Source organism: Ranitomeya variabilis, chromosome 2 (genome assembly GCF_051348905.1).
Source record: "Ranitomeya variabilis isolate aRanVar5 chromosome 2, aRanVar5.hap1, whole genome shotgun sequence".
NCBI classification, from domain to species: Eukaryota; Metazoa; Chordata; class Amphibia; order Anura; family Dendrobatidae; genus Ranitomeya; species Ranitomeya variabilis.
In genome coordinates this window covers 645692756-645718859 of record NC_135233.1, presented here as the reverse complement: position 1 = coordinate 645718859, position 26104 = coordinate 645692756, and the positions used below count along the sequence as shown (strand labels likewise).

The 26104-nt window shown below is 43.6% G+C and overlaps 1 protein-coding gene across 3 annotated transcripts in view; it reads left to right on the top strand.

Annotated features, from left to right (window-relative positions):
* Window positions 1-26104, top strand: part of KATNA1 (katanin catalytic subunit A1) — a 144330-nt gene that overhangs the window by 10915 nt on the left and 107311 nt on the right. For 2 of the 3 annotated variants that reach the window (XM_077289148.1, XM_077289149.1), the window contains exon 2: window positions 23688-23851. In XM_077289148.1, coding sequence (XP_077145263.1) covers window positions 23693-23851 — 159 coding nt within the window. In that variant the 5' untranslated portion in view covers window positions 23688-23692. Of the gene's footprint in view, window positions 1-23687; window positions 23852-24250; window positions 24274-26104 lie in introns of those variants that run through there. The other variant, XM_077289150.1, reaches the window with a different exon arrangement.

Below are 26104 nucleotides of genomic sequence, written 5' to 3'. Positions count from 1 at the left end.
ACGCTGATACCCCATATGTGAGGGAAAACCACTGTTTGGGCGTATGGCAGAGCTCGGAAGGAAAGGAGCGCCATTTGACTTTTCAATGCAAAATTGACTGGAATTGAGATGGGACGCCATGTTGCGTTTGGAGAGCCCCTGATGTGCCTAAACACTGAAACCCCCTACAAGTGACACCATTTTGGAAAGTAGACCCCCTAAGGAACTTATCTAGATGTGTGGTGAGCACTTTGACCCACCAAGTGCTTCACAGAAGTTTATAATGCAGAGCCGTAAAAATAAAAAATCATATTTTTTCACAAAAATGATCTTTTCGCCCCCAAGGGTAAGAGAAGAAATTGGACCCCAAAAAATGTTGTGCAATTTGTCCTGAGTACGATGATACCCCATATGTGGGTGTAAACCATTGTTTGGGCGCATGGCAGAGCTTGGAAGGGAAGGAGCGCCATTTGACTTTTCAATGCAAAATTTGAGTGGAATTGAGATGGGACGCCATGTTGCGTTTGGAGAGCCCCTGATGTGCCTAAACATTGAAACTCCCTACAAGTGACACCATTTTGGAAAGTAGACCCCCTAAGGAACTTATCTAGATGTGTGGTGAGCACTTTGACCCACCAAGTGCTTCACAGAAGTTTATAATGCAGAGCCGTAAAAATAAAAAATCATATTTTTTCACAAAAATGATCTTTTTGCCCCCAATTTTTTATTTTCCCAAGGGTAAGAGAAGAAATTGGACCCCAAAAAATGTTGTGCAATTTGTCCTGAGTACGATGATACCCCATATGTGGGTGTAAACCATTGTTTGGGCGCATGGCAGAGCTTGGAAGGGAAGGAGCGCCATTTGACTTTTCAATGCAAAATTGACTGGAATTGAGATGGGACGCCATGTTGCGTTTGGAGAGCCCCTGATGTGCCTAAACATTGAAACTCCCTACAAGTGACACCATTTTGGAAAGTAGACCCCCTAAGGAACTTATCTAGATGTGTTTTGAGAGCTTTGAACCCCCAAGTGTTTCACTACAGATTATAACGCAGAGCCGTGAAAATAATTTTTATTTTTTTTCTCAAAAATGATTTTTTAGCACCCAGCTTTGTATTTTTACAAGGGTAACAGAATAAATTGGACCCCAAAATTTGTTTTCCAATTTGTCCTGAGTACGCTGATACCCCATATGTGGGGGGGAACCACTGTTTGGGCGCATGACAGAGCTCGGAAGGGAAGGAGCGCCATTTGGAATGCAGACTTAAATGGATTGGTCAGCAGCCAATCACGTTGCATTTGCAGAGCCCCTGATGTACCCAAACAGTACAAACCCCCCACAAGTGACCCCATATTGGAAACTAGACCTCCCAAGGAACTTATCTAGATGTGTTGTGAGAACTTTGAACCCCCAAGTGTTTCACTACAGTTTATAACGCAGAGCCGTGAAAATAAAACATCTTTTTTTTCCCACAAAAATGATTTTTAGCCCCCCAAATTTTTATTTTCCTAAGGATAACAAGAGAACTTGGACCCCAGAAGTTGTTGTTCAATTTGTCCCGAGTACGCTGATAACACATATGTTGGGGTAAACCCCTTTTTGGGCGCACGGGAGAGCTCGGAAGGGAAGGAGCACTGTTTTACTTTTTCAACGCAGAATTGGCTGGAATTGAGATTGGACGCCATGTCGCGCTTGGAGAGCCCCTGATGTGCCTGGACAGTGGAAACTCCCCAATTCTACCTGAAACCCTAATCCAAACAGACCCCTAACCCTAATCCCAACGGTAACCCTAACCACACCCCTAGCCCTGACACACCCATAATTCTAATCCCAACCCTAATCCAAACGTAAATGTAATCCTAACCCTAACTTTAGCCCCAACCCTAACTTTAGCCCCAACCCTAACTTTACCTCCAACCCTAGCCCTAATCCTAACCCTAAACGTGACTGAAATACGTGGCACTGAAATACGTGGCACTGAAATACGTGGCACTGAAATACGTGGCACTGAAATACGTGGCACTGAAATACGTGGCACTGAAATACGTGGCACTGAAATACGTGGCACTGAAATACGTGGCACTGAAATACGTGGCACTGAAATACGTGGCACTGAAATACGTGATACGTGGCACTTAAATACGTGGCACTGAAACACGTGGCACTGAAATACGTGATACGTGGCACTGAAATACGTGGCACTGAAATACGTGGCACTGAAATACGTGGCACTGAAATATGTGACACGTGGCACTTAAATACATGGCACTGAAACACGTGGCACTGAAATACGTGATACGTGGCACTGAAATACGTGGCACTGAAACACGTGGCACTGAAATACGTGATACGTGGCACTGAAATACGTGGCACTGAAATACGTGGCACTGAAATACGTGGCACTGAAATATGTGACACGTGGCACTTAAATACATGGCACTGAAACACGTGGCACTGAAATACGTGATACGTGGCACTGAAATACGTGGCACTGAAATACGTGGCACTGAAATACGTGGCACTGAAATATGTGATACGTGGCACTTAAATACATGGCACTGAAACACGTGGCACTGAAATACGTGATACGTGGCACTGAAATACGTGGCACTGAAATACGTGGCACTGAAATACGTGGCACTGAAATACGTGGCACTGAAATACGTGGCACTGAAATACGTGGCACTGAAATACGTGGTACTAAAATATGTGGCACTGAAATACGTGGCACTGAAATACGTGGCACTGAAATACGTGGCACTGAAATACGTGGCACTGAAATACGTGGCACTGAAATACGTGGCACTATGACTGTCAGAAAATGTTCATTAAACGGTTAGGGGTGAGGTTAGGGGTAGAGTTAGGGTTAGGGTTTGGATCCCTTTATCACCTTGATGGTGGTGGGTGGCTTTTCAGTGTGTTTTCTGTTTTTTTTTCGATAAAAATGCATGCGTTTTTAACGCAAACAAACGCATGTGCTTAAAAACGCAAGAAAATACTGCAGGTTGTATTTCTGAAAATGAACGCATGCAGAAAAAAACCACATGCGTTTGAAAACGCGACGAAACGCGTACAAAAAAACCGCATGCGTTTTCAATGTTAAATATAGGGAAAAAACGCATGCGGTTTTTTTGTGCAAAAAACGCTGCAGACAAAAACGCAAGTGTGAAACCAGCGACGCTTTTTATAGCAAAAAAGTTTTTGCGTCTCCACATTTTGAGACCTATAATTTTTCCACATTTTGCTCCACAGAGTCATGTGAGGTCTTGTTTTTTGCGGGACGAGTTGACGTTTTTATTGGTAACATTTTCGGACACGTGACCGTTTTTGATCGCTTTTTATTCCGATTTTTGTGAGGCAGAGTGATCAAAAACCAGCTATTCATGAATTTCTTTTGGGAGAGGCGTTTATACCGTTCCGCGTTTGGTAAAATTGATAAAGCATTTTTATTCGTAGGGTCAGTATGATTACAGCGATATCTCATTTATATCATTTTTTTATGTTTTGGCGCTTTTATACGATAAAAACTAAAATATAGAAAAAATAATTATTTTGGTATCGCTTTATTCTCAGGACTATAACTTTTTTATTTTTTTGCTGATGATGCTGTATGGCGGCTTGTTTTTTGCGGGACAAGATGACGTTTTCAGCGGTGCCATGGATATTTATATCAGTCTTTTTGATCGCGTGTTATTCCACTTTTTGTTCGGCGGTATGGTAATAAAGCGTTGTTTTTTGCCTCGTTTTTTTTTTTTTTTCTTACAGTGTTTACTGAAGGGGTTAACTAGTGGGGCAGTTTTATAGGTTGGGTCGTTACGGACGCGGCGATACTAAATATGTGTACTTTTATTGTTTTGTTTTTTTTATTTAGATAAAGAAATGTATTTATGGGAATAATATATATATATTTTTATTATTTATTTAGGATTTTTTTTTTTTTTTTTTTACACATGTGGAAAATTTTTTTTTATCACTTTTTTACTTTGTCCCGGGGGGGACATCACAGATCATTGATCTGGCAGTGTGCACAGCACTCTGCCAGATCGACGATCTGCTGTGCAGGGCTGCAGGCTTACCAAGTGTCTGCTCTGAGCAGGCACTCGGTAAGCCACCTCCCTCCCTGCAGGACCCGGATGCCGCGGCCATCTTGGATCCGGGACCTGCAGCCAGGAAGGAGGTAGGAGACCCTCGCAGCAACGCGATCACATCGCGTTGCTCCGAGGGTCTCAGGGAAGCCCGCAGGGAGCCCCCTCCCTGCGCGATGCTTCCCTATACCGCCGGCACACCGCGATCATGTTTGATCGCGGTGTGCCGGGGGTTAATGTGCCGGGGGCGGTCCGTGACCGCTCCTGGCACATAGTGCCGGATGTCAGCTGCGATAGTCAGCTGACACCCGGCCGCGATCGGCCGCGCTCCCCCCGTGAGCGCGGCCGATCGCGTATGACGTACTATTCCGTCCTTGGGAAGTAGGGCCCACCCCACATGGACGGAATAGTACGTCTAATGACAGAAAGGGGTTAATGGAGTTATCCCTTTTGATCAATTGGCCAATAAACATACTGGAATACGAAAATATTTTTATCAGTATTTACAAATTAGGAATTTTCTAAATAAAATTGTAATAGCGAGACACTCTGGTACTACGGGAGAGGGAAAGATGGGTAAACTTGTAGTAACATTAGGTCCAATTATAAAGGGAATATCGGTGTTTTATAGAGCTTTAGTTAATCCAGTGGAAGAGATTAAACTGCCCTATATGAAAAAATGGCAACTAGAGTTAGGGGAGGTATTAGAATTAGAACTATGGGGAAATAGCATAAAGGAGGTTAAGAGAGTGTCATCTTGTATAAATCACGTGGAACAATTAAAGAAAACTCAAATGAGATGGTATCTATGCCCAGAGAGAATTGCAAAATTTAATCCGCAATCCTCCCATTTGTGTTGGCGAGGATGTGGATTAGTAGGAAACCAGAGACATATCTGGTACTTGTGCCCGAAGCTTTTATCCTTCTGGGGCGGTGTGTTGAAGCTGATTATGGAGATTACGGGGGTAATGGCACAAATTACACCCTCAATGGCGATTTTACATATTGGATTGGAAATATTTCCTAAACAAATTAGAGGGTTGATATCACATATATTGATAGCGGCTCGGATACTGTTGGCTAGAAAATGGAAGGAGACCTTTCCTCCAACCCTAGAAGAGCTGACCGAAAAGCTGAATGTGAATTGTAAATATGAATTAATGTTGTCTCAGTCTCGCACTAGGAGAAAAAAGGTAGCAAAGATTTGGCAAACCTGGACTGTGAGTAAATATTATTTGTCTTAACATAGCTGTTAAATTTTTTTTTTGTTTGTTTTTTATTATGTAATTATAATTTGTAATGGAAATAATTTATGTTTTTGTTGTCATGTGTTACTTTTTGAAAATAAAATAAATATGGAAAAAAAAAAACACTAATCTGGAGATCGGGACTAAGGTGTTCCGACATGCCCTGTTCTATTTGATTAAAAAAATGATGTGCTGGCCTCTGGAGGTCGGCTTTCACTTGGGCAAGGGCTGTGGTAACCTCCTGGATACGTGTGCTCATATGACTAATGGCAGTATCCAGTCGGTCACCCATCGCCTTGAGTCCCTCGTGGAAGACCGAGCTCAAGTGCAAAAACTCGGGCATGAGTGACCTGTCCGCGGCCCTCTGCCGCTGCCGGGAGGAGCCCATAAAAAATTGGCTAGAGGCAGAGGACTGGGGAATGGGAACACCAGATGGACCAGCTTCCTGGTCTCCAGGTTGTGTGGCTGGCCCACTTGCTGCAGCGCTGGAGGATGGCTGGGACGGGTCCGTGGCTGACTGATAAAGGACCGCTCCAGAACGTGGGCCAACAGTGGAGCTCCAAGTGCTGTGAAAAAAGATTAAAAAAAAATTAATACCAAACATTTACAAAACGATAACTCCTGTGGAATATAAACATTGAGATTAAGGCAGAGGTCACACTAGCACTATTTGGACTGAGTTTTACATCAGAGTTTGCAAGCCAGGAGTACAACAGTACAAAGAAAAGTATAATAAAACCTTATGCTCTACTTCTGCATGCATCAACCACTCCTTGTTTTGGATTCAAAATACTGATGTAAAATATGAAGAGACGATGGAGGCGATACAAGCCATATCTATATACATGCTATATCTATACTCACCTGGACAAGTGTCAGGAAAAATGAATTCAGGAGCCATTTCTTTGTGCATCATGAATTAATTATTTCTGACACCTTACTTGATGACTATAGATCTGTTGTGTGGGCAGCCGTCACACTGTCATTATTTGCTCAGTATTTCACATCACTCTTGGTAAGCCAAAACCTGGAGTGGAACTATGTGGGGAAAAGTATTCAAAGAACATGTGCCCCACTTCTGCATGTATCAATCACTCCTGGTTTTGGAATCCAAATACTGATGGAAAATATGAATGGACAATGGAGGTCATACAAGACACATCTATACTCACCAGGAAAAGTGTCAGGAAAAATGAATTCAGGAGCCATTTCTTTGTGCATCATGAATTCATTATTTCTGACACCTGACTTGATGACTACAGATCTGTTGTGTGGGCAGCCGTCACACTGTCATTATTTGCTCAGTATTTCACATCATAGCTCAAAAACAAAATATATAGAGGAATCAAAAATTCATTTGCGTACATATAATCCCTTAAAAACAATTTTTATTAATCTTAAATATATAAAACCCCAACCCATTAACGAATAGATACCACAATAGGATGAATCAGTCACCAAAAATGACCTGTTGACCTAATGAAATCCTAGGTATAACTACCACTGGCACCTACCTTGCTGCGGGGGTTGGCACCCTAAGAAACGATTATTTGGCTCCCCCGCTCAACGTAGGCTATCCCTCACTCCCCTACACTTTCCCTTAGATAAAACGTGGGAAAACAATATAGGTGAGGAGTAGTAGTGAAACAACAGATAAACAAAAACCTAGATCTCCAAAACCACCACCATATATAAATCAATAGTTCCGGCACATCGCATCAATTGCATATATAGTATCCTCTGATCTCAAACAAATTTGGCCTTAGCAGACATTATTGTCATGGTCCCATGTCAGCAATACATCCCCCATAGCAGCAAAAAGGGGTATCAAATATGCCAATAGATAATTCCTTATCAGAAGGATAACTTAGCGTGTGCCGGTTTCACTTCTCCTCGACGCGTTTCCCCGCTTTAGCAGTTCATCAGGAGGATAATACGGTTCATGATGCCAGATGCTTCATCGATATAGGGCATAAACCGACGGTGACATAAGCCGACGGTATTTCACATCACTATTAGTAAGCCAAAACCTGGAGTGGAACTATGCGAGGAAAAGTATTCAAAGAACACGTGCCCCACTTCTGCATGTATCAATCACTCCTGGTTTTGGATTCCAAATACTGATTCAAAATAGTGACCAAAAAATGCTAGCATTACAAAACATTTCTTTTCTATTCGCCACGACAGCACCCACTGAGAGAGGGGATCCGCCCCTAGGAACAGGAAACCTACAGAGAGATAAAAGGGGCGGCCCCCCCTCGCTCCTCAGTTGGTTTCCTGTTCCTAAGGAAGCCCACAGAGAAGATCTCTGTAGACACTAACAGCGGTGTCTGAGAAGAGGAAAGACTCGCCTGGATGCCGCCTGTACGTCTCTGCTGAGCGGCAGGGGCTCCAGAGCGAGTAGAAGCAGAGTCGGGGATTCCTGTTGGTTCCCTCCTCGTCTGCACCGGCCAAATAGTGGGGCCTGGGAAGTTCCAACGATCTCCCTGCTGGGACATCGTTGTGGAAGGACGACCATGGCGGTATGGTTACCTGGTCGATTCCGGTCTGGAAGGTGTGGCGCGACAGCGGTGGCTCCCCCCGGTCCCTCAGGTACGATGCGTGGGGTTGTAATGCCGGAAAAATGCGGCAGACGCCGGCGCATGCGCAGTGCGTCCGGAATCCCGGATGTAGTATGGCCGACCCCCGGAGGTCGGCATTGCATTTCCGGGGGAACCGCCATGTTGGATTCCTCCTGGCGGTGTTCGCAGGTGTCCTGGTGCAGGTAATTAAAAAAAAAAAAATGGGTTGCAGCTGCGGGGGCTGGGTTGATAGTCCGCACTATAAAAGTCCGATAGGAAGGGAAAAACAGTGCGCATTATGTCGTCCCACGAGGAAGTCAGTGAGCACCCTGTAGAAGAGCCACAAAAGCAAAGTGGAAATGCTGCAAAAAAGAATAGTGGACACTCCAGGAAGAGTGATTCCACTGAAAAATCAGGAAGGAGATCATCCCGTTCCACATCCCAGAGCGGACGTTCCACCCAACAATCGGTATAGTATGCTTCAGAATGTTTGGGTATTCAGCTCCTTCAGAGCTTATATTGGTCTCCTCTGCTCATGTCCCTCTAGGCAAAAAGCAAGGAGAAGACCAAGCACAAGCAGTGTGCTATATGTATTGAGCCCCTGCCTGACTCTTATTCAAAAACGTTATGTCAGGCATGCATAGATAACACCCTGCGGCAGGAGGAGTCCGTTAAAATGGACGAAATACGGCTCATGATTCGGGAGGAACTCCAATCGTTGAGTGGTGGTCCCTCAGGCAGTGTTGAGAAGAGAAGTAGGAGAAAATCCTCACCTAATGCTGACACGTCGGCGGAAAGTGGGGAAATTGATTCAGACGTCTCCCACTTGTCTGGTTCCTCAGATGAGGAGGAATATGTCTGTTTCCCGACTGAGGGAGTAAATAGTCTAGTCAAATCAGTGAGGAAAACGATGGGGGTGTCGGAGGTTAAAGAACCCCAAACGGCCCAGGAGGTTATGTTCGCAGGTCTATCTCAGCGAAAGGGCCACGTATTCCCAGTAAACCAGACTATAAAAGATCTCATTAAAAAAGAGTGGAGCAAGGGGCAGAAAGGGTTTACACCAGTATCCTGTAAGAGACGTTACCCCTTTGAGGACGAAGATTTAAACACCTGGACTAAAGTTCCAAAGGTCGATGCGGCTGTCGCATCTACTTCCCGCCGTTCTTCCCTACCAGTGGAAGATTCAGGCTCCTTATCTGATCCCATGGATAGGAAATCGGATGCACTTTTGAAAAAATCGTGGGAAGCCTGTGTCACTGCATTTAGGCCGGCAATCGCCACCACATGTACCAGTAGATCTATGCTGGTTTGGTTAGACCAGCTGGACCAGAATATCAAGAGTGGTATATCTAGAGAGAAATTGAGGGCATCCATCCCCTTAATTAAGAGCGCTGCGGCATTTATATCCGATGCCTCCGTGGATTCTCTCCGCCTGGCGGCCAGAACAGCCAGCCTCGCAAATACTGCCCGCCGAGCCTTATGGTTAAAGAACTGGAAGGGGGATGCCCAGTCCAGATCCAAGTTGTGTGCCATACCCTGTCAGGGTGAGTACCTCTTTGGAACTATTCTGGATGAGATACTCACTAAGGCGGGTGAGCGTAAAAAAGGTTTTCCTAATCCCTTTGTTCCTGCTTACAGAAGGGCATTTAGGAGGCCAGCATTTGGCAGAAAGGGAAGCTTTAAAGAGCAATGGAGGAACAAAGACTTCAGGCAGAAAGGCAATTTGTTTAACAAACGTCCCTTCAAACCAGCCGAAAAATCCCGGGAACCCTATTCCACCAGTGGGCGGTAGACTACTGGGATTTATCAATCAGTGGAGAGAAATAACTGTCAACCCATGGGCCATAAAATTAATATCCTCAGGCCTCACCCTAGACTTCATCCGAAAACCTCCGGATTCCTTTCGGCTCACCTCCCTAAAGTCCAAACTACAACAAGAAGCATTGGAAGTAGAAGTTAAGTCCCTTCTTGCAAAACGGGTCTTAATAGAGGTTCCGTCATCTCAAACGGGGCAGGGGTTCTACTCCCCCTTGTTTCTGATTACAAAACCTGACGGATCCTATAGAACTATTTTTAATTTGAGGAAACTAAATATGTTCATAAAACCCACAACATTTAAGATGGAATCCATTCGATCAGCCATTAAAAATTTGTTCCCTAACTGTTACATGGTAGTACTTGATCTCAAAGATGCTTATTATCATCTTCCTATACACCAGTCGCACCAGCAGTTTCTTCGGGTAGCAGTAGTTATAGACGGTCAAGTTCGTCATTTTCAATATAGAGCAATGCCCTTTGGTCTGTCTATGGCTCCTAGAGTCTTTACTAAGTTACTTTTGGAAGTAATGTCCTTCCTACGATTAAAAGACACATTGGTCATCCCATATCTGGACGACCTACTAATTGTGGGGAAAAATTTCTTACAGTGTGAGCAAAGGTTGAAGGAGGTGGTATCCTCTTTACAAAGGCTGGGTTGGATTATTAACTGGGAAAAATCCAGACTTCAACACGTCACTTGTCAGAAATTTTTAGGTCTCCTCCTGGATTCAGTAGACCAAAAATGTTGGTTGCCTGATGATAAAAAGTATTCGATCATTAGTAAAGTAGATTTAGCTATCAAAAAGCGTAATATGTCACTGAGAAATGCCATGTCATTGTTAGGTTCGCTATCATCATGTATCCCTGCGGTTAAATGGGCCCAATTCCATACCAGGCAGCTGCAAAAATTGGTATTACAGGAGGACACTAAAAATAGAGTACATTTAGATAGAACAATTTTCTTAACGGCAGAGGTAGTACACTCCCTTACATGGTGGTTAGATTGGGGAAATCTATCAGAGGGGGTACCATGGGTCATTACCCCTTCTTCCATAGTGACCACAGATGCTAGTCCGGAGGGCTGGGGAGCACATTTTGGTGATGAGGTGGTTCAGGGCCTTTGGTCCGGGTCAGAATTAGCTAATTCCTCTAATGTAAAAGAATTAAGAGCTATATATTATTCCCTACTCCACTTTCTTCCCCAGCTACGAGGCTCTCACACAAGGGTCCTCTCAGACAACACCTCGGCAGTAGCCTATTTAAATCGTCAAGGAGGTACACGGTCAGAAAATCTTATGAAAGTCTCTTCGGACATCATGACGTTAGCCGAAAGTCATCTGTTGTCCTTGTCAGCGGTGCACATCAGAGGTATAGACAACATTCGTGCCGATTTCCTCAGTCGCCATACCCTTCATCAAGGGGAATGGATGCTCAGCAGAGAGATTTTCCGGCTGATAACAGACCGATGGGGCGTGCCACAAATAGACCTATTCGCAACAAGGTCCAACCGTCAGGTCAAAACATTTGCTTCCCTTTGCAGACTGGACAACCCCGACATATTCGATGCCCTTCAGGTGCCATGGACATTCGACCTGGCCTACGCATTCCCTCCATGGAATCTATTACCTATAGTAATAAGAAAAATAAGGGAGGAGGGGGCAAGAGTTCTGTTGGTAGCCCCATTCTGGCCCAAAAGGCCATGGTTCTCCTGGCTCAGGGCGATGTCGACTACAGACCCTTGGATCCTGCCTCAGACCAAGGACCTGTTGTCTCAGGGACCGTTTTTCCATCCTCGGGTAAAAGGCATGAATCTGACGGTATGGAATTTGAAAGGCACTTACTAACTCTAAGGGGTTTTTCCAGTGGGCTTATAGATACTCTTATGAAGAGTAGAAAGCCTTCCACTACCCAAATCTATGTCAAAATTTGGAAAAAATTCCTTCAATTTCATACTGCACAACTTTCCGCTGAAGTTCCTATATTTGCAATATTGGAGTTCTTGCAAAAAGGACTTGAATTAGGACTGTCTGTAAATACTCTAAGAGTCCAGGTTTCAGCTCTAGGAGCCCTCTTTAGTTATGATGTGGCGGGAGATAGATGGGTTTCTCGTTTTATATCAGCATGTGAACGATCGAAACCTATTCATATACCACAGGTGCCTCAGTGGGATCTATCTCTGGTCCTAGATGCCTTGACACAAAGCCCGTTTGAGCCGCTACATGAGGCCTCATTAAAGAACATCTCGCTAAAAACAATACTGTTAGTAGCGTTAGTATCCGCTAGAAGAGTGAGTGATCTCCATGCCTTGTCTATTGACCCTCCTTATCTATCCGTGACATCTGATAGAATAATTTTAAAGACGGACCCTTGTTATCTCCCTAAGGTAGCCACTAGTTTTCACAGATCCCAGGAGATCTTGTTACCTACCTTCTATGAAGACCACTCGACTCCAGAAGAAGCCAGGCTTCATACCCTAGATGTTAAGAGAACTATTCTAGCCTACTTAGAGAGGACTAGGGACTGGAGGAAGAGTAGGGCTCTCTTTGTCTCTTTCCAGGGGAAAACCAAGGGTTCCAGAGTTACAAAGAACACGCTATCACGCTGGATTAGAGATGCCATAATCCTGGCGTATAAAGCTGGAGGAAGAGATCCTCCAATGCATGTGGGAGCACACTCCACAAGAGCCGTGTCGACCTCCTGGGCAGAAAGGGCGAATGTGCCGATAGACCTTATATGTAAGGCTGCAACTTGGTCTTCACCAAACACCTTCTATAGACACTATAGATTAGATCTATCTGCTGCTTCTGACCTAACCTTTGGGGTTTCGGTTCTTGATTCAGTTAACCCACCCAGTATATAGTCTCTGAAAATCTCTCAGTGGGTGCTGTCGTGGCGAATAGAAAATATCGGATTACTCACCGGTAATGCTCTTTTATAGAGCCCACGACAGCACCCATTCGATTCCCTCCCTTTTCTTTATTTAGTTGCACGTGGTGTCTTAATAGGGAGATGTATATAATAGAGTAATATGATATGAAATTGTAAATATGTATATATGCCTAAACCTGGTAAACTAAAAAACCTGGCGGCGGTTCCTCCTTTTTCTCTGTAAAACAACTGAGGAGCGAGGGGGGGCCGCCCCTTTTATCTCTCTGTAGGTTTCCTGTTCCTAGGGGCGGATCCCCTCTCTCAGTGGGTGCTGTCGTGGGCTCTATAAAAGAGCATTACCGGTGAGTAATCCGATATTTTTTTTTAACCAATATACTTACGTTCTTCGTACCGGTCTCAAAAAACGCAAGGATGCGGTAATACTTGTATTTTCGGAACCCTGCTCCAGAACCACTTGGAAGCCGGCTCTCTTGGCGCAGGTCCTTGTTGAAGCGGTCCTTCATCGATCGCCAACGTGTTTTGACTTTTGACACTGTTGACAAAACAAAACATAATGGTTAGGACAATGGTCTTTTGACCGTGGTCACACAACTGTGTGTGCTGAGAAAAAGTAATGACTTTCTATCATCATACACAATTGTGTGAGCATGGCCAAGGTCTTGGCTGCATCACACTGCATTGCGATACTTACCAAATGCAGAACGGACCCGAGCCGGGGCATTGGCCCAGCCATCCCACAACGCTGTGGCCACGTCATTCCAAAGCCTCCGGATCGTCACGTTGTTGGCGTGCAGTGGATCCCGGGTGTCCCACAATGGGACTCGCTCATGGACCAGGGAGATGAGGTGCTCATTCTCTTTGAGGTCCTCATCCCGTTCTGGAACCTAAAAAACAAAAAGGACATTAATATTGGAGACATTAACATAAGGAAGACAGAAAACAGAAGCAGAGGAATGGCATGAATATTGAAATAAAAAAAAAAATAGTGCTGAAGCAAAAGGGAAAGAAAGAGAGAAGTAGAAAGAAATGAAGATTCTAGAATTTTAAAATGAGGATACAATAAACAGTCAGCCAGGTATACTTACACGCTGCCGCCGTGCCACTCGACCGTGACTCCTCTGCTCCTGCCCAGTCTCCTGCACAGTGTCTTCCGCTGTAGAAAAAGTGCTCTGAAAAAAGGAAAATATACATTGTCATATGTGTAGATGTGACAGTGAATACTTACCAATCTGAGGAGGTGAATACTCACTTCGCTGACATTTTCGCCTTGTTCAGGCCCTGGTGTTTGCTCCTCATCAGAAGAAGACATTCTGATGCGTGCAGAAAGAAAGAAATGGCAGAAATTAGGGCATGTAGAGACAGAAAATTGAAAAGAAAGGCATTGGATAAGATATACTCACATTGTTCAGAGGCTTGTTTGCTGCTCCAAGGGGCTGTGGGGCGTCTCGTCTGCAAGGCAGTCTGCTGACTAGTGACCTGCAAATGTACACTACCTCCCTTTATCACCTTGTATGTGGGGGGTGGCTTATCAGTGTCTAGACATGTTTTTCTCAATTGAAACGCATGCGTTCAAAAATGCAAACAAACGCATGTGCTAAAAAACGCATGCGTTTCCATAGGCTGCAATGCGTATTTTGGCCGCAAACCTAACGCAATCGACCGCATACGTTTCCAGGCGGCAAATTGACGCCTCTAAAAATTACTACATGTTACATTTCCGCGCCAAGCCGCAGACATCTAGATGACGCATGCGTCGTCAAACGCGGCAAAATGGGAACAAACAAAAACGCATGCTTTTCTAATGTTAATTATAGGAATACACAACGCATGCGGATATTTGCGGATGAAACGCTGCGGACACAACCGCAAATGTGAAAGCGGCCTTAGTCTGATGTGAAGGGATCCGATCTGTGGTTGTGGAATACTCGCCTTGTGAAGCTTCAGCTTGGGGGCAGGGTCTTCTGGTTCTTGGCCCCCACCAGCCTCCTCTGCTTCTTGTATTATTCAATGACCTGCCTCTTTAACATTCCGTGCTGCCGCCATTACTGTGTGGGCGACGTGCGCAGTGTGAGTTAGCGTCCTGTGTGCAGGACTTCCATAAAATGGAGACAGCGTATGCACAGATCAAGATTTCAGCTATGAATTGAGCGAAATCTCGGATCTGTGCATGTGCTGCCTCCACGCTGTTTTATTGACGTCATACACCCAGGACGCCATCTCACACTGGGTAGCTCACTGAATAATCATGACCTGTACAAGAAGTAGAGGAGGCTGGTGGAGGGGCGGAGAACCAGAAGACCCTGCCCCCACGTCTCGCCATGAAGCACAGTAGACACACTGCTACTGGGGGAAATAACAGATAATTGGTGGGACTAACAAGTGTCGGACCCCTACCAGTTTGACTTTGATGAGCTATGCTAATGACAGGTCATCAATATGTTGTGCCTGGACTTTGCCTTATTGTTTTCTTCTATGTTCTAAAACTATAACTTGCCCTGTTGAAGCTTCATCTGCACAATGCCAATGTAGAATGGTGTGGGAATTCTATCAAGTGATTAAGTTCTGTTACTACCTAAGGTTGAGAGCCATCTTTGCCTTTCATGTTTGGAGGCTACTCCCTGATGCATCGCATGCTAATGGTATAATAGGTCTTTACCTTGTAAATCAGGCCTGGATAGGTCCTCCACGTGGAGAGAGACTATTTATATGGTCTCTCCACTGTGACTAGTAGATCTTCAATTAAGGGACACCCCTTATCTATTTTAGTGTGTGTAAAGTTGAGTTTATTAAGCTAGACAAGCTCCTTCAGGTTCATTCAAGCACTTTTTATAGGATGTATCCTCCAGGTTTTGTTTTGCTTTTCATTAGGTTCTTGTACACTGAAATGATGAGACGCGTTTGGTTATGGAGTGTCAGTAAGGAATATAACCATGAAGGTGATTCCTTACATCAAACCATTTATTTGCTTTGTGGGAGGGTTTATGAGAAAAGTGCTACCTCGGCTGTAGTAGAGGCGGAGCAGCACGCTTCCCATAAACATCCTGTGGCTCCCTCCCTGATCCTGTTCCTGCATGTTCACTGCGGTAACCACGACCAGTGCATATTCTGAGCATATCATCATCTGCTTTATATAGATAAACACAGTCCACCACAGGTGTTATTTTTTTGCAATGTAAAATAGTTCTCGAATGAAGCGTTTGGTGACAAATCCTACTTTGGCCCATATAGAATGACGGCTACATAATGTATTTTCCTCACAGCGTGATCTTTATACTTCTGGTATACAGTGGATATAAAAAAGTCTACGTACTCCTGTTAGGATGCCAGGTTTTTCTCCTGTGAAAAAAAAAATCATTCAAGAAGAATCAATTCAGAGTTTTTCCCATCTTTAATGTCACACATAATCTGTACAATTCAGAAGGAAAATAAAAAATAAAGCATAAACGAAAGTGATTGCATAAACATTCACATTAAAACTAATACTTTGTTGAAAGTAGTCTTTGAGTTTCTGACAGCTTCTGGTCTTTTTGGGTTCGGGTCTTTCGGTGAGGCACATCTAGATGTGGCAGTCTTTCCCATTCTGTCTTACGTCAGCGCTCCAAATCTATAAGATGGTTGGTATTGTCTGGGCCGTTCCAAAACTTTGATCTTCTTTCTAAGCCATTGTTTTGTTCATTTGGGGGTGTGCTTATGGTTGTTCATCTTCAGCTTTTCATCAGAGGTCTGAAGGATATGAAGCAAAAGTGATTGATATTTGGAACTGTTCATAATTCCCTCCACCTTGTCCTGTAAAACGTCCCCTGAGGTTAAAGGCATTTTCCCACTAACAAAAGTCCATTTTAATCAATAGATCTTGAAATAATAACAAGTTCCATCATTTATGTGTTTAAACAAAATGTTCCTGTGCGGAGATAATCTTATAAATGTGCCTCTGCTGTGTACTGTGTAATGGCCATTTCTGATCATACACAGCTCCTGGGCAGGGGAGGAAGCAAAAGAGAGGATACAGGCAGGACAGTGGGGGATCACAACTGGTTCTTTTTGTGAGGTAAAACATTTCCTGCCTGTTTTTAAACAATGTTTTACTTTAAAGAAAGAAAGAATCATTTGCGATTCAGTGCTGTCCTGTCTTAATACTCTTCTCCATCCTCCCCTGCCCAGGAGCTGTGGTATAACCAGACCATGTTCCTGCACAGTCAGACACGGCCATTACACAGCAGGGCACATTTATAAGATTATCTCAGCTCAGGAACTTTTTGTTTAATTGCATCCAATTGTGGAACTTATTATTAGATCTACTGATTAAAATGAACGTTTGTTTGTGGCAATACACCTCCAATGCTGCCTCTACTGTGCTGCTTTTGGTCATTTGCGATGTTGGTTTTGTGCCAAACATACCTTTTGGAATTTTGGCCAAAGGACTCACCCTTGGTGTCATCAGATCACTTTTTCCTACATACTTTTGGCAAAGCATAGCTGGACCTGGATGTTTTTCTTTGTAAGAAAATAGCTTCTCTCTCGACACCGTACCCCACAGGCCAGACAGTTGAATATGGGAGATTTTTGTCACATGCAGTACTTAGCAGAAATTCCTGCAGATGCTTTAATGTTGTTGAAGGCCTCTAAGCGACCTCCTGGACCAATTTTTTTTTCTGGTCTTTTTTACCAATTTTTGAGGGACATCCAGTTCTAGGTGATGTCACTGTTGTGGGTTGTTTTTGTTTTGCAATGATTTTCCTGCCAAGAGATACATTTTTGATACGGAAATGTCTGCAGCAAATAGTTAATATAACTAATTAAGCGTTAAGATAAGAAGATGCCTAAAATAACACTCGACAGGTTGCTGCGCTGTTGGTCGAGTCTCGCTGTTTTGGCTGTTGCAGTGACGTTACATCAACAGTGCATGTCGCCACCTCTGAGCTCAATAACTGGCTTGTGCGACCACTCAACTATCGACGTGACTACACCGCTGCAACCAAAGTGGTGGCGCTGGACCCAGGGAGGAGTAATCTAGTGCCTGCTGAGTTTATTTTAGGTACGGTATTTACGGTAACAGTTTGGGGCCCACTTCTCTGAAAGTTCATAACCCCTTTAACTAATTCTGCAGTTGTAAACAAAACAAAAAACCTTGTAACCTAACAAATACTGGATAAAACTACATCTTTATTATTCACTTTTAAAATACAATCACCATACAGACAACCGTGCTCGACTAAAAATGTCCCTCACACTGTTAATGCCCTAAATCTTCCCTGCCTATGCAGCGGAGGTTGGCACCCTAAAATTTAATCGAGATAGGCGCCCCCGCTCAACGGCGGCTGTCCCTTTTACTCCTGTTTAACCACTAGAGAATGATGTGATGCAATTATACTCCAATCTGGCACGACAGGAAAAATGAAAAGGACAGTGATCGCCTTACAGGTTAATCATCCATGGCAATCATTAGACAGTGTGAGGCAGAGTGCATAACAAACCTGATTAAAGTGCAAAAAAAGTGCGTAACACACACAGAGTACCTCTCTGCAACTGTTCCCTGTTCTGTATGGCAGCCTACCTGACTGTGGGGGTTGGCACCCTACTGTTCAGCGGAAATGGCGCCCGCACTCCTCGGCGACTCACCCTAACAGTGACCCTATAAATAAACTATATATAACCTAGTGGGCCTTAACCAATTTACGACCACAGTTATTGATAACAGGTAGACTAAATCTGCTTAATCAGAAATGGACGCAGTCTAGATAGAAAACCGCGCAACCATACTGTGATATAGAAAGATGCCAGTTATGACAATGGGGTACTCATCGTTAATGATGTTAGGAGGATAGACTCCTCATGCCTCAACGCGTTTCACCGATCTGGATCATCAGGAGGCTTTGATAGACAGCATCTGAGGATAGATTCCTCATGCCTCAACGCGTTTCACCGATCTGGATCATCAGGAGGCTTGGATAGACAGCATCTATATATAGTTTATTTATAGGGTCACTGTTAGGGTGAGTCGCCGAGGAGTGCGGGCGCCATTTCCGCTGAACAGTAGGGTGCCAACCCCCACAGTCAGGTAGGCTGCCATAAAGAGCAGTCACACTGTCTAATGATTGCCATGGATGATTAACCTGTAAGGCGATCACTGTCCTTTTCATTTTTCCTGTCGTGCCAGATTGGAGTATAATTGTATCACATCATTTTCTAGGGGTTAAACAGGAGTAAAAGGGACAGCCGCCGTTGAGCGGGGGCGCCTATCTCGATTATATTTTAGGGTGCCAACCTCCGCTGCATAGGCAGGGAAGATTTAGAGCATTAACAGTGTGAGGGACATTTTTAGTCGAGCACGGTTGTCTGTATGGTGATTGTATTTTAAAAGTGAATAATAAAGATGTAGTTTTATCCAGTATTTGTTAGGTTACAAGGTTTTTTGTTTTGTTTATTCTTGAATTTGAACATTGGTTGTCCATCCAAATTTTCATGTTTTAATTCTGCAGTTGGCAAAATAAATAGCATAACACAACAATAGAAAGGAAGTGGTTCAATTTTTTTTATTATTATTTTTTTTTTTATAAGAAACCCAATTGCAAAAAATAATTTTGGCCTCATGTTCATGCATTTAAGAGAGCAAAATTCCACAAGGGCAGACAACACCTTTTAGCATCTGAAATACAGAATTAGGTAAAATGCTACAGCTAGTTGGGTGGGAGGGTGTTTTTCTTGTGGGTACGTTTCTTCAGGATTGCAAGATGTTAAACTCTCCAGCACATACCGGTAGCTTGTTTTTGCCAATGAATACGCAGATTTTGCTTACAGTGCACCTCGTGAATTGTTACATAATTCTAAATATCGGAATGTTTTCCCTGCGGCAGTGTATGGAGTTCTACAAGGACATTGAGCGTAATGAATCTGCTATCAGCAATGCGTTTTCCCCAGCACGTAGGTTGCACGTGTAATGTCCTGGCGGGTTGTGAGCTATAGAATGTGCTTGTTCCTGTACTTCACTGAGAGTCATTCTAATGATACTTATGTATTAGGCTACTTTCACACTAGCGTTAACTGCATTACGTCGCAAATCCGTTTTTTGCCGAAAAAACGGATGCGTCAAAAAAAGTGAAAAACGTATGCAACGCATACAGCATTTCGACGGATCCGTCGCAAATCCGCTAAACGTTTCCGTCGAAAATACTGGATGCGTTGCATACGTTGCATCCGTTTTTACCATCCGTTGCATCCGTTTTTACGACGGATCTGTTTTTAAAATGGGAGGCTCCCAAATTTGATTGGCTACTGGAAAATATGGAAAACTATATAGTTACTGTTTTTACAGCCCATCTTTGAGGGTTTTAGTTTTGTGGCAGCGATGGAAGGTGTTCTTGTGAGGATTGCTAGTTTGGTTACCGACGTTATCTTTGAGACGAATCGCCTGGATATCATAGTGCGGGAGAAGGAGGCGGCAGCGGAAAGACGTAGGATGCTTCTGCAGCAACGGAGACGACTGTGGATTCATCCGATTAATGAACTACGGATGATGATAAAGGGATCCAAACCCTAACCCTACCCCTAACCTCACACCTAACCGTTTAATGAACATTTTCTGACAGTCATAGTGCCACGTACTATAAATACTATAACTACGTGGTTATACGTGGCACTGAAATATCGTGGCACTGAAATATCGTGGCACTGAAATATCGTGGCACTGAAATATCGTGGCACTGAAATACGTGGCACTGAAATACGTGGCACTGAAATACGTGGCACTGAAATACGTGGCACTGAAATATGTGGCACTGAAATACGTGGCACTGAAATACGTGGCACTGAAATACGTGGCACTGAAATACGTGGCACTGAAATACGTGGCACTGAAATACGTGGCACTGAAATACGTGGCACTTAAATACGTGGCACTTATATAAGTGCCACGTATATACGTGGCCATATATGTGGGGTTGAAGGCCCAGGCCAGGTTTATATAGATTTGGGGGTGTCTGGCCAATTGGCAACAAAATCCAGCTTCTGAGCATGCTCAGTGTAAAAAAACGTATTGCAGCGCTGCATTGCGTCGTACGACGTGTCCCGACGCATCCGTCGCTCATAGGCTTCCATTGTAGCCAACGACGCATGCCGCAGGATGCGTCGCGACACGTGTTTTTTAGGCGGAGACAAAAAACGCTACAAGCAACGTTTTTTGCTGACGACGTATCGCCAAATTTCGACGCATCCGTCGTAAAACGTACACGACGTATGTCAATCCGTCGCAATACGTCGCCAATACAAGTCTATGGGGAAAAAACGCATCCAGCAAAAACTTTTGCTGGATGCGTTTTTTCGAAAAAAAGACGTTTTGAGACGTAATGCAGTTAACGCTAGTGTGAAAGTAGCCTTAGTGTTCTATGTTAACAAGTTGCTGCTCAGCAGGTTTGTGATAAGTCACATTTGTTAACTAGTGATGAGCGAATATACTCGTTACTCGAGATTTCTCGAGCATGCTCGGGGGTTCTCCGAGTATTTTTTAGTGCTCGGAGATTTAGTTTTTAGCGCCGCAGCTGAATGATTTACATCTGTTAGCCAGCATAAGTACATGTGGGGGTTGCCTGGTTGCAAGAAAATCCCCACATGTACTTATGCTGGCTAACAGATGTAAATCATTCAGCTGCGGCGCTAAAAACTAAAACTCCGAGCACTAAAAAATACTCGAAGGACCCCCTAGCGTGCTCGAGAAATCTCGAGTAACGAATATATTCGCTCATCACTATTGTTAACCTATTGGGAGACCTGCTGTCAACCATTTTTATTAGTTCATACCGTTTACTGCAGGTTTACTATGTGAAGAGCTTGGGGGGAAAAAACCCCAAATGTGACATCTTCCCTAAGGGTATGTGTCCACGTTCAGGATGGCCGGCGCTTTGGACAGAGCGGAAAACTCGCTCCGCCCAAAGCGCCGCCCCTTCTGTAGACGCGATGATGCCGGATGTGATCATTGCACACATCTGGAATCATCGCACCCCACACATAGGGCCCTGTGTTTTACCTTGCGGCGTCGCAGCAAGGTAAACGGACATGCTGCGTTCTAAAAAGACGCGCCACATGTCCGGAAATGCAGGGCCGCCGGGTGCGTGTTCGCACGCATAGTGGAGACGGGATTTCATAAAATCCCCTCCACTATGCTGTAACATCTGGACGCTGCGGATTGAACGCTGCGGCTCTACGCAGCGTTCAATCCGCAGCTATTCCGGATGTAATACGGCCCGTGGACACATACCCTGAGCCTCCCTGCGTAAGGAAATGTCCTGATTTATGATCTTAAAATAATCAGGTCTGTTAAAAGGTAGGATTTCCTTATTGCTGCGATTGATATATGCAGTTTTCATGTCTAATGCTATTCTCAGATTTAAAAAAAGGAAATAATCCTAAGTGGATAGCATCCTAATTGTTTTTAAGAATTTTAGTAGTTTTATCTGTGAAGAGTGCAGGTTAACACTGAGCACATATGACAGGGTCTGGAGACGCCGTGGAGAATATTCTTCTGCCTTCAACATCCTCCAGCATGAGCGGATTGGCAGTGGATTAGTAATGGTGTGGGGAGACATTTCTTTGGAGGGCCGCACAGCCCTCCATGTGCTCGCCAGAGGTAGCCTGACTGCCATTAGGTACCGAGAGGAGATCCTCAGTCCCCTTGTGAGACCATATGCTGGTGTAGTGGGCCATGTGTTCCTTCTGATGCAGGACAATGCCAGACCTCATGTGGCTGGAGTGTGTCAGCAGTTCCTGCATGATGAAGGCATTGATTATAAGGACTGGCCCGCCTGTTCCCCCGACCTGAATCCAATCGAGCACATCTGGGACAACATGTCTCGTTCCATCCACCAACACCATGTTGCACCTCAGACTGTCCAGGAGTTGGCGGATGCTTTAATCCAGGTCTGGGAGGAGATCACTCAAGAGACCATCCGCCGCCTCATCAGGAGCATGTTCAGGCTTTATACGGAGGTCACACAGGCACGTGGAGGCCACACACACTACTGTTCATCATTTCCTTGTCTTGAGGCATTTCCACTAAAGCTCCATCAGCCTGTAATTAGATTTTCCACTTTGATTTTGAGCATCATTCGAACTCCAGACCTCCGTGGGATGTTAGTTGTGATTTACGTTGATCATTTTTAGGTTTTATTGTTCTCAACACATTCCACTATGTAATGAATAAAGATTTACAACTGGAATATTTCATTCAGTGATATATAGGATGTGGGATTTTAGTGTTCCCTTTATATTTTGCAGCAGCGTATATGCTAAGAGAAATAATTTTAATTTTTAATTACGGTAATTTCTATCACATTGTTTTGGGATTTTTAGACTTTTAAATGCACTAATAAAAGCTATATGTATAACCTTCCCAACAATTCCTTTTTATTCTTTAATTGATTATTGCATATGCCATAAAACTTTTTTTTTTTTTTTTTTTTTTTTACTTTGGTGATATGCTAGTTTTCCCCAAACTTTATATCCCACTCATAATGCTATCACGCCTCCTTGGGAGTGAATGATATATTTTACGAATCACCACTGGCTCTTTGTAGAGCTTTGCCTCTGTGACAGTGCGCAGTAAGCCGGCTTCACCAGCGCACGTCCTGTGTCCCGGGAACGTTGCATTGTCCTGTTGAATCAGCTGTGCATGTAGCGGGATGATTAGTCTGGCGAAAAAAAACCCCCATGATTAGTCACCCAGTAAATGGCATATGGCAACCGTAGCTATAAGATTGTTTTTATGCATAGGCCGCAATCAATAAGACAATAAAAATGGTTCATTAAGAAGGATAAGCAGATTGCAATAAATACTGTACATGGTGGTGGTTTCATGGCCTGGGAAAGCTGTCAAGTCCCCTTTAATTATTTTTCTACAAAAAACGCTTTATTACATGTGGTATGACACCCTACAGGCCAATTCATATTTAATGTGTCTGGCATAATATGTTCTCTTCTGATGGTGGGGCCCAAAACTAATCTGTTTGTATGTGGTATTTTAAGAGATTCAATCTTGTATTTTACTCCATCCAGCTATGGAAATTATGAAACAAAATATCCATTTGCCTAATCTTAATTTTTTTTTAACGTTTGCAGTCAAGATGAGTCTGCTCATGATAAGTGAAAATTTGAAGCTAGCACGAGAGTACGCCCTCTTGGGTAACTACGACTCCGCCATGGTTTACTACCAAGGGGTGTTGGATCAGATGAACAAATACTTATACGTCAAAGACACCTTCCTACAACAAAAGTGGCAGCAGGTAAGGTGTTCTGACGCTGCTCATTACATTCTCTATGTCTAGCACACGATTTACAGCTGGACTGTTTTGTCACATGCTTGGCATTATATGAACAGAAATACAATGAATTATAGAAATAAATGGTATTTTACGATTTTTGTTCTTACTGAAGGGTAGTATGGGAAATTGTACGGAAAGTTTGCTTTCTGATGCTTCCTGACAAGTTGCAGACATACAAACAGATCTGCTCCAACAGTGGTTTAAAAATTATATTCAGAAATGGGGAGGTAAAACGGGGTCTTGAAAATGTTTTATGCCGTTTTCAAAGCTTTGAACATGTGTATAGGTTGAAAAAAATACGAGCAACTAAATACTTTTTTTTTTTTTTTCATTTTTTTCATTTTTTTAAATCCTCCAACACAGCATCATTGGAGGTTTGAGATGTAAGTATGATAAGTGTCCACCATCACCCGGTTGTTGTGCCTGCTTTGTGCCATATTCATTACATTTGGTTTGCTTTTTCAGTTCCTGTTACGTTTTAATAGCATGGGTTTCATGGTGATTTTCTTTTTATAACTAACAAGTCGTCTGAATATACAGAGACAAGTTTTCTTGCCTGTTACACATTCCAGTCACTACACTGACGAAAGTATTTTTTTTTACTTTTCTAAAGCCTCTAGAATTGACATCTCCGCTTGAATGGAATTCTTTTTTTATGATGATGAATACAATAATTAACAAGCTACACATACATTTTCTTTTCCATTTTTTTTATTGTGGTAATGGTTTGTTTAAAGTAGACAATCATTTAATCTCGTCAACATTGCTGTTAGTATATGTTGCTTACAAATCATAATTTTCAGCAGCACATTGTCCTATAAAAGCAGGACATACGGTGGATATAAAAAGTCCACACATCCCTGTTTAAAATGGCAAGTTTTTGTCATGTAAATAAAAAATCATATCAAGAAGAATCATTTCATCAGATTCTCCATGCTTATGGACACCCATAAATCAGTACAAATCTAAAAGTAAAATAACCTGGTTGCATAAGTGTGAACACCCGCTTATAATTGGGGATGTGACTGTGTTCAGAATTAGCCAGTCACTTATAAACTCATGTAAATAATAGCCAGAACACAGCTGCCATCATTTAAAGTGATTCTGATTTGATTAACCCCATATAAAGTTTAGCTGTTCTAGTAGGATTTTCTTGACATTTTCTAAGTTGCATTTTATAGCAAAAGCCATAGTCTGTAAACAGCTTGGAACAACAGCAAGGGGATCTCATTGCTGAATGTTTTCAGTCAAGAGAAGGGTGCAAAGTAAATACTGTACATCACCCCAGGGCCGGCTCCAGGTTTTTGAGGGCCCCGGGCAAAAGAGTCTCAGTGGGCCCCCCCTTTAACACATACCACGATTCATGATGCCCAGATACAGCAGAGAAATATACCGTATATACTCGAGTATAAGCCGACCCGAGTATAAGCCGACCCCCCTAATTTTGCCACAAAAAACTGGGAAAACTTATTGACTCGAGTATAAGCCTAGGGTGGAAAATGCAGCAGGTACTGGTGAATTTCAAAATTAAAAATAGATACTCCATACCGTTCATTATGGCCCCATAGATGCTCCACATAAAGCTGTGTCACATATAATGCTCTGCACCGTTCATTATGGCCCCATAGATGCTCCACATAAAGCTGTGCCATATATACAATGCTCTGCACCGTTGCCCCATAGATACTCCACATAAAGCTGTGCCATATATACAATGCTCTGCACCGTTGCCCCATAGATACTCCACATAAAGCTGTGCCATATATACAATGCTCTGCACCGTTGCCCCATAGCTGTGCCATATATATAATGCTCTGCACCGTTGCCCCATAGCTGTGCCATATATATAGTGCTCTGCACCGTTGCCCCATAGCTGTGCCATATATATAGTGCTCTGCACCGTTGCCCCATAGCTGTGCCATATATATAGTGCTCTGCACCGTTGCCCCATAGCTGTGCCATATATATAGTGCTCTGCACCGTTGCCCCATAGCTGTGCCATATATATAGTGCTCTGCACCGTTGCCCCATAGCTGTGCCATATATATAGTGCTCTGCACCGTTGCCCCATAGCTGTGCCATATAGTGCTCTGCACCGTTGCCCCATAGCTGTGCCATATAGTGCTCTGCACCGTTGCCCCATAGCTGTGCCATATAGTGCTCTGCACCGTTGCCCCATAGCTGTGCCATATAGTGCTCTGCACCGTTGCCCCA